At 33.0% G+C, this 19,163-nt stretch overlaps 1 protein-coding gene across 3 annotated transcripts in view; it reads right to left on the reverse strand.

The window, feature by feature from the left end:
- Positions 1-5,134: 5,134 nt before the first annotated feature.
- LOC135837643 (zinc finger protein 37-like) overlaps positions 5,135-19,163 on the reverse strand; it is a 115,987-nt gene continuing 101,958 nt past the window's right edge. For all 3 annotated transcript variants that reach the window (XM_065352990.1, XM_065353006.1, XM_065352997.1), the window contains exon 5: positions 5,135-13,129. In XM_065352990.1, the coding sequence (XP_065209062.1) occupies positions 11,855-13,129 (1,275 nt within the window). In that variant the 3' untranslated portion in view covers positions 5,135-11,854. The remainder of the gene's footprint in view (positions 13,130-19,163) is intronic.

The raw sequence follows: 19,163 nt of genomic DNA on the forward strand, positions 1-19,163 counted from the left end.
GGGGGTTAATATTAGTTTTAGGACTTATTTTGAACATTTTTACTGATCAAGTACGTACTTTTTTTAAAAAAAAGCATAAATCACCAAAATAGTCAATTTTGGATTTTCAAAAATTCGCCAAAAATCGAAAAATGAACTTGGGCAGCTGAAAATTTGGATGTGGAGGTTTTAGAACATGCTCTTTGCAAAAATCGCGGTCCCGTTCAAATCGTAGGCGGACACCTCAAGAGGTTCCCTTGTGAGAATGAAGATTTTGAAATTTACTTTGAAGAAATCAGTGTCTATACTCATTCATTAGGTTAAGTTTTCCATGCCTGCCCAATTTCCACTTTTCACAGTACATATACAACACGATGAAAAAAAATTCAACATTTTGATTCAAATTGTTTTATTTTTATTTCCAGACATAAATGCATTGCGTTACGAGAAATGGTAAAAAAAGACACACAACAACGATGGCGTAAAGAAGTAAGTGAATAAAGAAATATTATAAATAATTAATGACAAAAATAAACTTACTTAGATGATAAACAAGGTTGTAGTATATGTAACAAAAAAAGAAAGAAAAATAATTACGATAAAATAAATAACCTAAATAATCATGCAACGTAGTACAGTATATAAAATAACTCATCTCTCTAATGTTTTTCGTTGACATCGAGAATTACAACTCAATTCACACAAACAATAGGTATATCCTAGTGACAAATAAACTAAAATTGATCCCATTCGAATCTCAGCCCCAACAATTGGAAATTTATTTATAAAAATCAAACATTCCCTACCTATCTTCCGAGCTCTTTTCTCTTCCATTTACAATAAAAAATAAAAACTCCATCGTATCACACTAACTCCATTTCCATCTCTGCTCAGCACTCTTAACCTACCTCTATATAATATAACTTACTTCAATAATATTATCACCCATTTATAACCACAGCCCACGTACCAATAAATTGTACTTTCTTTACGTTCATTCTTAGAAAAAAAAATTCTTTAATACAAATAATAAAGAGATATTAAACGATAAAATAATGTTCCTATTACACATAGCAGTATTTTTTGTCAAAATAAATGAAATGTGTACGTACATATATCAAGGTGAGCGAAAATTCAACATCCGAGTTCATCTCTTCGATTCGTCATCACTTATAAAAAAAATTACGCTATACGTCGAACTCGAATATTAAAATTTTCATCCCTATTTCATAATAAATTTTGATTCCATTGTTAAATAATTATACGTGCAGTATCGGCGATCAACACTTATGCCAAGTTGAACAAATAATTCATCCAAATTATTACAATCAAGTACGTGATGTGATAAGAGAAATTTTAAATTCACCTTCGAGGAATATAAGTAATATTTATATAACGATATTACAAAAATATAAACCATCGTATAGTATTATTAAAAAATAAAAAATGTAAAAATTGCAAAAAAAATAAAAACGAAAAAAATATAACAAAAACAAAACACGAAATTCAAAATAATCAAAAAAAGAAAAACCTAACAAAAAAATTTTACATAAAAATTTAACTAAAGGTAACGATTAAAAAATACTACAACCCTATTTGTTTTTACTTAATAATTATGTTACTATAAACGAATGAAAGATAATAATAAATTTATATAATAATTTGAAAAAAACAAAAAAATATTACAACTACTTTGTTTACGGCGTTCAAAATTGAAAAAAGTTGTCACCTCAAAATAATATCAGTAACAATAATAATTTTATTCATGTTTCCATTTGCAAATACGAAAAATTAAAACCAAGTTCGTCCAATAAAAACATCACAGATCGCTGTAAAAATAATAAAATTCAAAAAAAAAAAGATTTAAAAAATTCGTTAAAAATCGTATAAAATGTAAAAAAAACAGCTTAAATCAAAAATTAAAACGTAAAAAAAAAGGAAATCAGGGAAGTAAAGTGAGAAAAAGCTTTCAAAATTTTCAAAACTCATGCCACGCTTGTCGTTTGAACTTTTAGAAAATTTAATAAATTATTATTGATACTGTTATTATTTCAAACAAATAGAAAAAAAAATTATATAAACGAGATGAAAAGTTTTAATAAATAAAAAAAACGCGTACGCCTTCATCAATTCACTACCACAAAGAAAAATATATAATTCGAAAAGCTATAAAAACTACAAAGAACAAAAAAAACACCTATTCGTATATATTTTCATCTTTTCAACCTTATATAACCATACCTACTTCCGATGAAGTGATCTTGGAATTCGAATTTAAATAAAAGGGAAAGGGGAAAGGGGATAAAAGCGAATAAAAATTTGGAAAATATGGTTCTCTATATAACCGAACGAAGGAAAAAAAAGGTAAAAAAAATTACAAAAAGAAGTATTAAAGCTTTAAAGAGATCAGTGATGAAAAAAATAACATTGTCGCATCGAAAATATTTTTTGTGTATTTTTTTAATTTTTTATGTTTTTACGTAGAATGGACTTAGGTATGTAATTTATTTATTTTTTTAAAACGAATGATTCGATGAAAAATGTATCAAATACGAAGGGTAGTGAATTTTTAATATTTTCGTTTGATGATGTAATATTCTTTTACAATGGTCAGTGAAGGTATCGTAGTGGATTTTTTTCATAAATTTTAATATCATTATTTTAATATTTTGTGGTTTGTATTTAAATTTGTGAAAATACATTTCATCCTTTTCAACTTTTATTGGTGAAGAGAAATTTTTCGAAATTGAAATTTCCAACTGTTTTGACCCCCTACCCCTCTTCAGTTGTTAATATCGGACTTTTTCCTATTTTTGAACAATTTGCATCTTTTTAAATTTTTAAAGGTGTCGAAAATGTTTCCAAAAGTGTAAATTTTAATGTATTGGCCCCCTTCTCCCCTCTTTAGTTGAAAAAAGTGGACTTTTGCCAATTGTTGGTCAATTCGACGCATCTTTTTGAATTTTTATAATGTGGAGAAATTTTTCAAAATTGAAATTTTCAACAAAACTGTTGATTTTTATGTTTTGACACCCCCCTCCCTCCCACCCTAATTCAGGAAAAAGGTGAGCTTTTGCCTATTTTTGAACGATTTTCATATTTTTTAAGTTTTAAGGGTGTCAACAATTTTTTCAAAATTTAGTTTCCAACAAAATTGTAAATTTTAATGTTTTGATTCCGCCCTTCCACCTCTCTTTAGTTGAAAAAAGTGGACTATTGACAATTTTTGGACAATTTGCATCTTTTTCAATTTTTACAGTGTAGAAAAATTTTTCAAAATTGAAATATTCAACAAAATTGTACATTTTTACGTTTTGAGCCCCCCCCCCTCAACTTTGAAGTTGAAAAAAGTAGACTTTTGCCTATTTTTGAACGATTTTCATCTTTTTCAATTTTTAAGGACGTGGAAAAATGTTCCAAAATTGAAATTTTCAACAGAACTTTAAAATTTGTATGTTTTGACACCCTCTCACCCCTTTGCATCTTTTTGAATTTTTATACTGTAGAGAAATTTTTCAAAATTGAAATTTTCAACAAAACTGTTGATTTTTATGTTTTGACACCCCCTCCCTCCCACCCGGATTCAGGAAAAAGGTGGACTTTTGCCTATTTTTGAACAATTTTCATCTTTTTTGAATTTTAAGGGTGTCAACAATTCTTTCAAAATTTAATTTCCAACAAAATTGTAAATTTTAATGTTTTGACTCCGCCCCCTCCACCTCTCTTTAGTTGAAAAAAGTAAACTATTGATCATTTTTGGACAGTTTGCATTTTTTTCAATTTTTTCAGTGTAGAAAAATTTTTCAAAATTGAAATATTCAACATAATTGTACATTTTTACGTTTTGAGCCCCCCTCCACCTCAACTTTGAAGTTGAAAGAAGTAGACTTTTGACTATTTTTGAACGATTTGCATTTTTTTCACTTTTTAAGGACGTGAAAAAATTATCCAAAATTGAAATTTTCAACAGAACTGTAAAATTTGTATGTTTTGACCCCCTCTCACCCCCTCTTTTGATTAAAAAAATTGGACTTATGCCCATTTTTGAACGATTTTTGTCTTTTTCAATTTTTAGAAGTGTGAAAAAATTGTTCAAAATTGTAAATTTTCATGTTTTTACCTCCCTCTCCTCCCCCTTCCATCACGATTCAAGATAGAATTGGAATTTTGCCCATTTTTGAACTATTTTCATATTTTCCAATTTTTTTGGGTGCAGAAAATTTTTCAACAGAATCGTAAATTTTTATGTTTTGACCCCTCTTTCCCTCCCTACAGTTGAAAAAGTTGGACTTTTGCCTATTTTTGGACAATTTGCATCTTTTTCCATTTTTAGAGTTGTAAAAAAATGTTCAAAATTGAAATTTCCAACAAAATTGTAAATTTTCATGTTTTTACCTCCCTCCCCCCTCTCCCTCCTCCTCCATCACGAATTCACGATTCAAGAAAAATTGGACTTTTGCCTATTTTTGAACGATTTTCATGTTTTTCAATTTTTTTGGGTGTAGAAAGATTTTCAACAGAATTGTCAATTTTCATGTTTTGAACCCTCTCCCCCCACCCTACAGTTGAAAAATTTGGACTTTTGCCTACTTTTGGACAATTTGCATCTTTTTCCATTTTTAGAGTTGTAAAAAAATGTTCAAAATTGAAATTTCCAACAAAATTGTAAATTTTCATGATTTTACCTCCCTCCCCCCTCCCCCTCCCCCTCCATCACGATTCAAGAAAAAATTGGACTTTTGCCTATTTTTGAACGATTTTCATCTTTTTAAATTTTTTTGGGTGTAGAAACATTTTCAACAGAATTGTAAATTTTCATGTTTTGACCTCCCCCCCCTCCTCTCACTCTACAGTTGAAAGAGTTGGCCTTTTGCCTGTTTTTGGACAATTTGCATCTTTTTCAATTTTTATGGACGCAATAAAACTTCTTAAAAATTGACATTTTCAGCCAAATTGTAAATTTTCATGTTTTGACCCCTCCCTCCACCCTCTTCAGCAGACAAAAACATGGACTTATGCTTATTTTTAAACAATTCTTCTCATTATTGAATTTCATTTTTGTAGATCTTTCGGTTTGAAATTTTGAATATCGAAAAATGTATGATTTTTTGAAGTGGAGGGAAGAAGGGGTAGGGAACTCCTCGCACTGGAAGGATTTTCAAAATTCTGCTCGGTTTAACGTTTGGTTAAGTAATTAAAAAATTTTTCGATTTTTCTTTTTTTTTTTTTAGATTTTGACCATTAGCTGGTGAAAATGTTTGTCGTTCGTTTCAAAATTTTTTAATTTTGTTCTATTTTTTTTACAGATTTATGGAGAAGACATCTTGTTGTCGACATTTCGCCATCGAAAGTGTATCGAAGAAGATTTCCCTTCCTTCGAAAACTTATTCGGTAAGCATGATTTGAAGAAAAAAAACTCACTACGATACCCGATGTAATCAAGTAGGTACCTATTTACAAAGTGTCTCAAAAAACACCTCGTCGTTTCGCAACAATGCTAATTAATTTTTTTCGAACAATAAAGAAAGAAAAAAAAACACGAAAAAAACACAAATTAAAAATGTCCGTATAAAATAAAAGTTATTAAGAAGAAAAAAAAAAGTAGAACTTGGGTAAATATACGTAGGCATATTGCATATCATCATGTCCTATATAATAAACTATGTACACTTCCACAAAAGCACTTTTTGGTACTCGCGTAAGTGTATTTAAAAAAAAAAAAAAAAGTAAAGAAAGAAAGAAAGAAAAAATGATAGTAAACGAAAAACAATAAAAACGAAAAAAAAAACCAACCAACCAACCTTTTATTCGTCTAAGGATAAAAGGCGTTGGTGAAAAAAGTTACCTATACATAATAAAGAGAGATAGCTAGATAGATAGATACATAGAACGAAAGGGAGGAAAACGGAAAAAAAATGCAAAATTCTTTCGACGATAATAGATAAAATTTTACAATAACAAAACGATGGTTGGAAATAAGAAGGAAAAAGAAAACAAAATCAGCAAAATTTTCTGCAACTACAACGCAGCTTTACAATTTTCATTCGATGTTTTAAACACCACATACTTATTAAATATCACATCGTTTCCTTACTAACTTTATCTTATTCAATATAATATCACTGTCAGATCACATACTGAAATGGCACTAGTTCCAATCCATAATCACTGTCTCAGTTGTACTTGGTAAAAAAAAAAAAAAATGAAAAAAAAAAGGAAAATAAAAACTGAAAATAACTGAAACCTACCTTACTCTTTCTACACATACGAATTACATAAGAAAGAAGTGTGCAAACAAACGAGAAGAAATAAAAACGAAAGGAAAGGGTTACACATGATCTCGAGACCGTAAAAGTAATTACGATATAATAATAAATATTAATAATAGGTAATATATAGTACACATATACTAACATCTATAGAAAGGGTTTGAAAAATGACGAATATTGTTTTTCAAATTTTCCATTAAATAATTAATTAGGTATATAAATTAACATAACGAACGAAAGAAACTATTGCGAAAAATTACCTACAATATGTTTTAGGAAAAATTACACATAGTACATGGTAAAAGAAGAAAAGAAAGATAACGGTTTGACTATTCGTAACGTTTGGGAATTTTTTTTTTACTTAGAAAAAGAAACGAAATAAGATGCTTTAAGTAGATTATACGTAGATACATACACAAGTGTATTAGCTGAATAGAAAGGGATTCGTTTTACGAGTAAATAAATTTCATGAAAAAGCTAAGTAGGATCCTTGATATTATTTTTAATTTTTTTTTTTTCATCATTGTGGGTGGTTTTTGGTAGGTTACATTACATATGTTGGACTTTGAATGGCTTCTTTTTTCCATCGTTTCGTTTTCAATGTACGTATGAGATGGGGTGGGTATAGGATGAATTAGTCTGGGGGTGATAATTTAACCATAATTGTGTGGGAAGTAATAAAATTTATCAAATAGTGGAGCAAAAGTGCTTAATTTGGCATTTTTTTGATTGCAAAAATGAAATTTGAAATGGAACTTATGAATCGGATTTGTTGTTTTTCTTTTTTTTTAAAAATATTAATTATCTATTTTTTGTTCTTTCAGATATGGATTCAAGAAGACGTTCTCGAGTTCTCGGGTGAGTGGATGATGCACTTTCAAATTCGTAGGTAAATTTTTATTTCATGGGTAAAAATGCTGAGTCATTCGTACTTCGTAGGGACGAATACTTTTCATTTTTTTAAATTCAAATGTTCTAAAAAGAGACAAGAAGAAAGGTTCACTAGTTGGTATTTGTTTATACTTCGATTAACTTGATTTTTTTTTAAAGAATCGATCATGTAGAGATGGAAAGATAAGGTATACCTATCTAAATATTCATACGTGAAAAAATAGGTCACGATCGTGAGCGTCGTTTTAATTTCTTGAAAGAAATTAAAAAAAACTTACATTTATTCGTAAAAAAAAATTGCTGTGTGGATTTTAAATAATTATGTAAAAAATGTTTGAATTGAAAATTCTTACTAAATAAATTTTCTAATTGTAAAAATTACTGCAGAACTGATGCATAGATTCTTATATGAAAAAAAAAAAAAAAATTGAAATGAAACGTAGTTTTCTCTGATTTTAAAATTCAAGTACAAAACGTATAAAAAATTTATAAAAATCAACTTCGAATTGCGAAAAAATTGAAAAAATTGAATACTAAAAATACGTAGATATTTAAAAAATGAGGAAAAATTTTCCCTGAATGTGGAGCAATTAAAGTAGGCCTATCTAAAATCTAAATGTAGGTATATAAAAAACTGAGAAATGTTGCATTAATTAAAAATGCCACAAAATTGTGGAAAATCACGAAAAATTTGTACGTAAATTTTCACTTATAAAATAATTTGTATCGAGGTTTCTTTAAAAAAAAAATTAGTGTATAGTTTTTGTAATATTTTTCATTCACGAAGTACATAGGAGGAGAAAGAGGCAATTTTTTGTTCTTTCATCATGGTCTTTGTTTTTTAACGTTTTAAATGACAATTTTCGCCATATAGTTGTTTTTTTTCAGTATTCACACTCAAATTTCCATCTCTTTGTGATCAATTTTTCAGTTTTATTTGATTGATTCTCATTTGCACTCGTAATTCTACGATTGGGCATTTCCAGAAAGAAATTGAGACTGAAAGTGTTTCAACAAAATATTTTGAATGGGCATATAAATAAGCCACAAAGTTTAGGGGTTGAGTAGATTTTCGATCGATGACAACCCCCCCCCCCCCTTCATCTTGAAAAATACACGAAAAGTTAGAAAAACATAGCAATTTTGAAGAAATATAGTTTGTTGGAATTTAAAATTTTGGTGGGTCGTTTTTTTAGGGGGAGGGGGGTTGAAAAATCAGCCAAAAATGTTTGCAAATAAAATATTCTGTGGCCTTTTTTTTTTTTAATTTCTTGCACCAAAAATATTGAATAAATTATTGAATTGAATTTGAATCGTTTAGAACTTGAAATTTTTAGAGAGTTTGTTGGGAATTTTTATGATTTCTGCTCCCTCTCCCTCCTTTCCTGTAAATTCGACGGTTTCCAATCTTTGATGAAAATTGAAATTTCCAACAGACTCTTCTTAGTGTAAAAAACATATCCATATTAAAAAACTCATTCCTGGAAAACAAAGTCGCGAGGTTACCCCTCCTCCCTCCCACTCCCTGGAGCTTAAAATTTGAAATTTTTCAAAAGTTTCACAAAATTCTAATGAAATGAAATTTTTGTCTAGATAAAAAGTTATTTATGGCAGGAGCAACAAAATATGCTTCATTTTTTAATTTTTGGAGCAAACTTTCAAATCTCATCTGTGAATTCATTTTCACTTTCCCTTTCCTCCTTGAGCTCAAAATATTCAATTCTTGAGAAAAATTGAAAAAAAGAAATAATTCTGGATTTTTTACTCTGAAAATCAGGGATTTTTCTAAAAATAATTCAACTTTTGTAGTTTTTTGTAGAACATTTTTTTGAAATAGGGAGGGGAAGGTTGAATTTGAGATAGTAATTTTGTTGTTTTTTTATTCTGGATTTCAACTCTGAAAATCTGGGAATTTTCTAAAAATAATTCAATTGTTTTAAATAAATAGTTTTGTAATAGAAATTTTCTTAGAAACGGGAGGGGGGCGCAAGAGTTAGAACTGAGATAAAAATTCTGTTTTTTTTTTCAAGTTTGAGAGATGATGACAGATGAGAAAAAAGTTCACTTTTTCTGCTTGGAAAATGAAAAAAAAGTTGACGTTTCTGAAGTTGTTCAATTCACAATTTTTGGGTCACTTTACTTTCAAACTCGAATTTGGCCTCCGGGAGGGGAGGTGGGGGCCAGGGGGGCTCAAATTCGAAATTTTTGAGAAAATCGTCCCAAATGTCGAAATCTATGTTTCTGAGGACGCTCAATTCAAATTTTCGGGTGATTTTACTGTTGAACTCAAATTTGGACTCCAGAAGAGGTAGGAGGGGGGGGGGCTCAAATTCAAAATTTCTGAGAAAATCGACCAACATGTCGAAATCTATGTTTCTGAGGATGCTCAATTCAAATTTTTGGATCATTTTACTTTTAAACTCAAATTTGGACCTGTAGAAGGAGGGGTAGGAGAGGGGGGCTCAAATTGAAAATTTCTGAGAAAATCGTCCAACATGTCGAAATCTATGTTTCTGAGGACGCTCAATTCAAATTTTTGGCTCATTTTACTATTAAACTCAAATTTGAACTCCGAAAGGGGTAGGAGGGGGGGGGCTCAAATTCAAAATGTCAAAGAAAATTGACCAACATGTTGAAATTTGTGTTTCTGAGGAAGCGCAATTCAAATTTTTGGGTAATTTACTTTCAAACTCAAATTTAGACTCCGAAAGGGGTAGGAGGGGGGGGGGGTGCTCAAATTCAAAATGTCAAAGAAAATTGACCAACATGTCGAAATTTGTGTTTCTGAGGAAGCTCAATTCAAATTTTTGGGTATTTTACTTGCAAACTCAAATTTGGACTCCGGAAGGGGGTATGACGGGGGGGGGGTGTCAAGTTGAAAATTTCTGAGAAAATCGTCCAACATGTCGAAATCTATGTTTCTGAGGACGCTCAATTCAAATTTTTGGGTTATTTTACTGTTAAACTAAAATTAAGTTCTGAAGGAAAAAAACAACAGATTCTAAAAATTGTTCAGGGTTCCTCAAAATATCTATAACTCGAGTATGGTTCCACCTTTGAGCAATTTCAGCAGATGACATTTTTTGCTCCAAAACTTACTCCACAATATAATTTCTCTTCAACTAAAAAACCTTTCTTTTCTTGAAGTTCGTCTCAAAAACTTTGGCCAGAATTTTGAATTCGTTCAATTTGGACACTTTCTTTTTCAAATCCTATAATGAGAATTGTTTTTAAAAAAACTGATTGTACTTAATGGGTACTCGAGGGAATGGGGAGGAGGGGGGGTCTGTTAATTTATTTTCTGAATCCTGTGAAATGATTTAATTCGCATATACTTCTAGTGCCCTTTCTTCTCGTACCCTAACATTTGAAATCAGAAATTTTTAATATCATCCTATACCCACACACACCTATCGTCGATTTAAAAATGAGCTAGCGCAATTCTGAATAATAAGGTACCTAGATCCTAAACGCATAAAAACAACGCGATATCATACTCTTTAAAAAAAACACACAAAAAAAATTACTTACCTATACTTAAATACATTTATGTAAATGCCAAATCGTAATACGTATATAAAGTACGAAAATTTCAGTAAAAATATCGGGGGAAAAAAGTAAAAAAAAAAAATTAAACCGATTTTTTAAAAAAATAGGACGTCAAACACGTTCCGAATTTGTACATTAGAAATATAACTTATTATTGCATTCGAATTAATAAGAGAAATCATCACAATGTTTTTTGTTTTTCAAAATGAGCTAATACACATTTTTTTTTTCGATACCATTCCGAGCAACAGGTACAAAATATAATAGTCTGAAGTCTGATCCTATCTGTTTACTTCGTGGATTTAATTTCAAAGCAGGCGAATTATGAATTTATGATTCTTTTTTGGGGGGGGGGGGGTGATACTGCTAACGCCATTTGTCGGATTTTTGCTTCTTGAGAGGGATGGTGATGGTGTGAAGAGTAAAGGGATGGGGGGGGGATTTCAATGTTAGTCGGAAAAATGAACGAATACACCGAAATACACATACCATACATGAAAAAAAAATAATATAAAATAAGAAAGAAAGAAAGAAAAAAGTAAGATATTACGATAAATCATTGTGTTGGAGCTTGGGGGTAAGAAGAATAGGTAAAGAAATAAAATAAATAGGTATATAAGATATTTTTTAAAGAGAAAAAAATATAAGAAACGGGGTAGTAAAAAAAATAATAAACGACTGAAAGAATAATTAAATATGAATTGATAAAGAAAACGTAAAAAGAGAGAAAAAAAAACAAAACGAACGAACGAACGAATAAACAACTAACAAATAAACAAGAAGTATCCAGTACCTACAGTGTAAGAGAAGCAACGACGACACGTTGTAATGTAGCATAGTACAAATCAATTATGTAAAGGAAGGGATCAGAGGGCGCAGTACGGTAAATCATCATCAAGACAGACACACGGAGAAGAAAACAGAGAGAGAGAGAGAGAGAAGAAAGAAGACCAGGAGAAAAAAATGGCTGCTAACCCAGGAGCGACAATAAAGAAGAAGAAGAAACACGCCGGATCCGGATGACTTGTGTGAAAAGAAAAACTGCACATCAATTCAATATATAGACTAATGAAAGAAGGACGATTCGGCAGCAACAGCAGCCGACGACGATGGCTGGGATATCCTGCACCTTGACCAGCAGCGCCAGCCTCAGGTTCGTGTCTTAATTAATCGGAAGTAGTAGACGCTCTGGAGTTATGACTGTTATGTAAATGGGTAGTTAAATGCTTAGACAGGTAATCAGCTCGAGCGAAGCATTTGCCGCACATTTCGCAATGATACGGACGCTCGCCGGTATGAATACGTACGTGTCTGGTGAGATCACTCTTGCCGCCGAAGGCGCGACCGCAGAACAAACAGGCGAATGGACGTTCGCCGGTATGCTTGCGTACATGAAGTTTCAAGTTTTCTTTGGAACGAACGGTTTTGCTGCAGAATGAGCAAGCGAACAGTTGCCGTTCGCGTTGCCTTTCGGAAGTGGGAAAGCGTAGCAGATTGAACAGTGTTGGCTCGATGTTGGTCGAAGGTGCCAGCGAATCTGCGGCCGGTTCTTCTTTGGTGGCTGTCGAAGCACCTCCGCTCGACTGAGGTTCGACCTCGTTCGAACTGGATACTTGACTCTCCGATACCACCGTCGGTTGCTGGCTGCCATCAGCCGTTCTGGCATCTGCTGGCTGGGATGTGGATTGCTGTTGCGATTGCTGTTGTTGCCCCCCTGGTTGCTGCTGCTGTTGTTGCTGTTGTTGTTGCTGTTGTTGCTGATGATGATGCTGCTGTTTGGATTCCTTGCTGCGGCCGCCGATGCCGGCGATGTTTGGCTGCAGCATTTCCAGCGTGTGGTTCAGACGGTGTTTCTTGAACGACTTCAAGTATCGGAACTGCATGCCGCAGATGTCGCAAGTGAACAGCTTGTCGGCCGGCAGTCTAGCTCGGTGGTTTTGTTCGCGATGTTTTATATAAGCTGAACGGTATCGGTAACTCTGTCCACATTGGTCGCACTGAAACGGTTTCTCCTCCTTGCCGCTGCTACTGCCGCCGCCGACGCTATCCGCCGAACTGTGAGGACGGCGGAGTGGCTCGCCGCTATGCTGCAGCAACGTGTGTTGTTCGAGTAGCCAGCCGTTCGGGAATCCGGCCAAGCAAATGGCGCATTTGATAAAACTACTACGTTGAGATAGATCGTTTGGACTAGAATAGGCGCCGGGCGCGACAGACCCGAACAAGCTGCCCGCCTGGGCTTGTAGTATAGAATACAACGACAAATTATCACCCGTGAGAAACGGAGACGGCAGTATGTACGGCGGGAACATGAACGGCGTCGACGAACGACTGCTCGAGCTTAGCTGGTCCAAAGACGTCGGACTCGGCGTAGCCGACGTGCTCGGTGGCAATAAAAAATTATGCACTTGCGGTAATCGATACAAGTCTAAAGGAGACAGCGTCTGAAATTGGCAGAGAAAACAAGTTGCATTAGTCGTCGATGATCGATCATCAAAGTCTGCAGAAATGCAGCGAATTCAATGTTACCAGTACTTGAATACAGAAAAAAACGAGTATGCTTACGAAGTAGGCTATATTTACTTATTATTCATCGTATCGAGAGGCAGACGTTGAAGATCGTGCAAATATCAAATTAATATGATGAAAATTCAATTCGAATGATCCACCTGGATCACGTGTACAAACTGTTGACCATTTGGATGTACCATATTTTGCATACTTAGTTGGAATTTTACACCTTCCAGTTCTTACCTTGGGTGAGAAAATAATTCCCTGCTTTTTATTTTCTCCCTATCTGCGAAAAATGAGGTGCCTGTAGCACACCTCCCCCCTCCCCCAGTTGGAAAAATGAAAAAAAATGCCAAAAAAATCCAATTTATCAAAATTCTTTGTTTCTGCGTCAACATTTTTCTAAATAAAGTCCTCTTTTCAAGAAAAAACTTTCTCCCGCCCTTCAAACCATATTGGCCCTCCAGTAAGGAAGTTGAAAAAAATCATAAATACATAATGAGAATAGGTGAATCAAAATCAGGGAAAATTTTTTGAAAATATCTCATTTCAACATTAGAATTGTTTTACCTACATAACCGCCTTTTCAAGAAAAAAATCTTCGTTGGACCCTCAAATGATATTAGCTCTCTTGTATGGAGCACCCCCCCCCCTTTGAAAAAATCTTCGTTGGGCCCTCAAATGATATTAGCTCGCTTGTAATGGTGCACCTCGCCGCCCCCCCCCCCATTTGGAAAAAATTGAAAAATATAAAAAATTGATGCCTGTAAAAAAAAATTGAGAATTTTTCAATGGGCGGAATTTTTCTAAATAAGTAAGCACATTTTCAAGAAAACCCCTCGCTCGGTTCTCTAAATGATGTTAATTCCCTCGTATGAACCACCCAAACTTGAAAAATATCAAAAAATATAAAATTGATGTCTGTAGGTAGGTACAAATTATTTAAAAATTTTTCATCTCTAAGCAGAGTACTTCTAAACAGTCCTTTTAATATTCAGTTCTTTTTTGGTGTCATGCTAATTCTCAAAAGTTGTAAATTCCCCTCCCAACCCCAAACCACCAAAAAGAATTTATTTTCGCCTTATCTGTTGAAAAAGTCCTCTTTTTGTTTCAAAAGTCTTGTTTTTTGCCAAACTTGCTTATAAGGTTCTTCCCTGTTTTTTTTTCTGCCAAATTTGCCCAAATAAAAAATGGTCAGAAAGCGTCAATTTTTGACGTAATAATCAAGAAGGTCAGTTTTTGCCAAAATTGTCAAGCAGTCCTAATCTTGCCAAGATTGCCCCCCCCCCCTCAAAAAACGCTGTTTTTGCCAAAATTTGTTAAATTTGTCTTGAAGTCAATTTTTAGTGAGTTGAGGAAAAGTTGTCATGTTTTTTCGTCAAAATTCTCAGCAAGTGATTTTTTGATAAAATATTCAAATGGTCGTAATTTTTGCCACAATTGATCAGGAATTTTTGCTTTTTGAACAAAACTTCCAAAAAGCATTTATTTTTGCCTTGCTTGCCTAAGAAGCCCTCTTTTTTGCCAAACTTGCTCATAAGGTTCTGTTTTTTCTGCCAAATTTGCCCAAGAAAAAAATTATTGCCAGAAAGCGTCAGTTTTTGACGTAATAGTCAAGAAGTATCCATTTTTGTAAAAATTGTCAGAATATGTCCATTTTTGGGAAAATTGTCCAGAGATGGCCAATTTTCGCCAAAATTGTCAAACAATCCTGCTCTTGCCAAGATTGCACCCCCTCCCCCCCAAACGCTGCTTTTGCCAAAAATTGTCAGAGAAGTCAATTTTTAGCGATTTGAGGAAAAGTTTACATGTTTTTTCGTCAAAATTCTCAGTAAGTGATTTTTTTTTATGAAACATTCAAATTGTCGTCATTTTTGCCAAACTTGATCAGGAATTTTTGCTTTTTTGCCAGAACTTCCCAAAAAGCATTGATTTATTTTGCCTTGCTTGCTTATAAAAATTCCTCTTTTTATTACAAAATTTACCAAACAAGTCCTGTTTTTTATAAAATTTCTTTAAAAGTTTCTTTGTTTTGTCAAATTTTATTCCTCCTCCCCCCCCCAAATTCATTCATTTTTTTCAGTTCTTATGGCAATTGAAATTTTCTTTAGGAGCTTTGCGTGCCTCCAATTCTTTTTTCGAGAGAATCCTCGACAATGTTGGCCACCTACATAAAGACCTCTTAAGTTGTAAAAAATCAACAAAAATTGAACAAATCAATACATTTTTTTGGAATTCATCTCCCAGATTTCTTTTTGGCAATTAACGCCTAAATTGTGGAGGGGGGGGGGCAAAAATATTCTCTTTTTTTTTCATTTTTTGAGTAAGGGGACGTGAAACAAGTTCCATTTTTTCATCCAACAGATGAGTTAAAAATATTTAACAATATTTCTAATGAATGAATGGACCAAATTTAAGGATTGGAAGGTAAAAAAAAACATGAAAATTTTAATTTTTCGGATTTCTTGATATTTTGAGAACTGTGAGAAGGGGGGGACAACTTTCTGGAACGATTATGGAGTTTTCAGTAGAATCTGAATTTTCTAACAAAAAAGAAAAAAAACTAATAAAGCGATAAAATGGAATCCAACGCTCTTCTCATCAATTTCGGCACGAATCGTGGCGTCCAGAATTGATTGGTGGTAGTTTTGAGCTATTCTGGAGCCTCCAGTGTAGATTTTGAAATTTTCCCGTTTAAAAAAATTGTTAACAAACGGATTTGAAATAAATTCAGGGCCCTTTTTGTCAACTTGGGTACAAATGGAAGTAATTTTTGAGTCGTTTTGGACCCTCCAGTAAATTATCGGATTTTCCAGTTTTGAAAAAATTGCAATGAAATGCACCAGCATAGTTTAGATCAATTTATGGGTTCAAATCATGACCATCACAGTCAGTCTTTGGTGATCTAGAGTATGTACTTCTGGAGCCTCCAGCGTATATTCAACTTTTCCAGTTCGGGAAAAGTCATTATCAAAAAATGCTATAATGAAATTCAAAATTCTTTTGATCAATTTTGGTACAAATCTAGGCTTCTAGGATGTACAGGTGGTGGTTTCGAGTCATTCTGGACCCTCCAGCGAATTTTTATGCTTTCCAGTTTTGTAAAAAAATTGCCATGAACACCATTGAAATGGAATTCGAGGGTCTTTCAATCAGTCTAAATACGAATCTCTTCATTTAAAATAGATTGGTGATCATTTTGAAGCATCTGGAGCCTCCAGCAGATTTTTGGAATTTGCAATTTTGAAAAATTACCTCAAAAATGATCAAAATGGAATTCATTACTTTTTCGATAAGTTAGCTATAAATCATGATCTCCAGGATCAATTAGCAGTGAATTCGAGTCGTTCTGGAGCCTCCAGTGGTTATTAGAATTTTCCAGTACCCAAAAAATGTTGCCCTCCAGAATCGATGACTTATTATTTTTTTCTTTTTTTGATTTTTTTCAACGTTGAGGGGCATTATAGAGGAGAATTAAGATAGTTTGAGGGCTAAGGAGGGGGGGGGGGTCTTGAAAAGTAAGACTATTTTTATAGAAACAGTTTCCAAATTTTGGTTACAGGATTCAATGTTTTATTTATCCATTTTTTATAGTTTTTCGAGGAGAGGGGGTTTGAGGGGTTCTATTTAAAGGAACCAACGTTGTTTGAGAAGCCGAGTACGGGTTTTTCTTGAAAAGAGGGTTATTTAGAAAAACTCTACTCCCAGAAACATGAAATTTCCAACAAAAAAAAATACTTTACTTATTCGAATTGAATTTTTTTTTGGGGGGAGGGGGTTGACTTGAAAATCTGGGAGTGGTTTTTTTGAAAAAGGAAAATAATTCAAAGAATTCTGACGCAGAAATTGAAAACTTTCGTATGTTGGGGGTGGGGGAGGAGAAGGAGGAACTCTTCGCACAACTTTTTTTCGAACTTGGAAAAAATCAAAGAATAAGTTCATGGAATCAAGTTTTTCCCCGCTCAACTCAGACTATTAAATATACATTAATGAAACTTGACAACTCAACATATTAAAAATTATATATTTTTATTTGAGAAGAAGAAGAAAAAAAAACGTAAAATAACCGAATTAAAATGAAAAACAAAACGAAAAAATGATTATGATGGGGGGAAAAAAACAAACGAGACAAGAAGAAAACATACGTAAAATCATAATATCTAATAAGATATTACAAACGATCAAACACAAAGGAAAAAACGAAACAAAACAAAATGTCACCAAATTTTATATACTCTAACAATGAGAAAAAAGAGAGAGAGAAAAAGAGAAAAAATGAATGAAACAATATAGTTTACATTAAAAGGTATAGTTATATCAGAATTACTAATGATTGTCCTACCGGTATATAATTTGTCAACTAAAAAACAAATAAAATTGGAAAGGAAAAAAAAATCATGCCAAATTGCCAAATGAAAATCTTGTCGATCGTTTTCTTACTTATAAAATCAGCGATTTTATTTTCAATTCGCGTCAAAGTATACATTGTAGGTGAAATATTAAAATACGTAATACACATTTTAGTATATCGATCGAAATAGGTATAGTACTGTATGCTACGAATGATTACTTATTCGGGGCGTACTTATTTGTATTCGTACTAAAGCTATTAATTTTCTACAGTAAAATAGCTAGTACCTAGAGTAGATATAGGTTTAATTGCTGATGGACTGCAATTCGTCGTCGCCGCGCACCGATCAAATAAATATTACATAGATGTACCTAGCACCTTTGTATGGTACTCGTGTATGTAGATGAGCAAGAAGGGACGAAATTTTACCCGTGTTGTGTTTATCTCGACTCGAGAATTCGAGAATAAAGCAAATAATTTACTTGGGCATAAATTCGAGGTATTAAATTAGCACCTAAGCTTGCACAGTGTGCGCTTATTGTCAACTAGACTTTGGTAATTATGCATGTACCTAGTACCTATTCGTCGTCCGGCTTTTGTGTAGGTATAACGTATCTGCCCTCGCCCCCTCGCCCGCGCCATCGAAATCTCCAAAGGGAATATATACGAGTAAATTCTATTCTACGATTTATGCTACGCTGTTAAGCAAATGCTACTGGGCGAAAATCGGCGACAGTGCGTTAAATTATAGAGGAGGAGTGATTGCATAGCCGCAGAGAGAAGCAAATTACGCATTAGATACGATGCTGTGGTGTAAATGTTTGTGTTTGTGGTTGAAGTGAAGTGAAGTTGCAAGATGGTGGTTTGAAGGTGTTTGGGGTGGGTGGTTGAATAATTCTGGTGATGAGTTAGGATCTAATGATGATATTGAAAGGTTGAGATAAATGTGACAAGTGTCTAATGTGGATAGATAACTTAGATGTGAAAATTATCAGTCATCGTTTCGTGATCAAATCAAAATGAGAGAAAATCGATTTTTTTTGGAGATTTTCAATTTTTTTACCAGTGAGTTATTTTATCTAACTTGAGGTTTTATTGACAGAGAAAATTTTTTTAGACCATGAAAGTTTTCCAATTTTCGTGAATCTGGTGGGATTATTGGGAGAATCGGAATGACGTCATTTTTTCAATTTTTGAGAATGTTAGAGGTTATTGTGGGACTCGGTGAGCTCCTATCAAAAAATCGAGCCAAGATTTGAAATCAGCACCTTCAATACCCTAACGAACGATAGGTCACTCGAATTTTTCAATTTTTTGACCTCAGGGCCTCATAGGACTCCTATCTGAAAAGTTGGTCGAAATTCGAAATCAACGTTTCTGAAAACTGCGAACGCAAGGCTTAAGCTTCCTTTATAGTGGCGATAAGCTGGCAATAGAAAATTTCTACAGAAAATCATGGAATTTTTTCAAACTCAATTTTAAGCACTTTTGAACCTCTAAACTTGTAAAATAATAACGTTTCTTATAAATTCTGATGATTATTCACTTTAATAAAAAGTTTTCAATCTTCATCTCATTCATCACTTTTCTATGGAAAAGTTAAAAAATTTTGACTT

The sequence above is a fragment of the Planococcus citri genome, chromosome 1 (assembly GCF_950023065.1).
Source record: "Planococcus citri chromosome 1, ihPlaCitr1.1, whole genome shotgun sequence".
In the NCBI taxonomy this organism is placed as follows: domain Eukaryota; kingdom Metazoa; phylum Arthropoda; class Insecta; order Hemiptera; family Pseudococcidae; genus Planococcus; species Planococcus citri.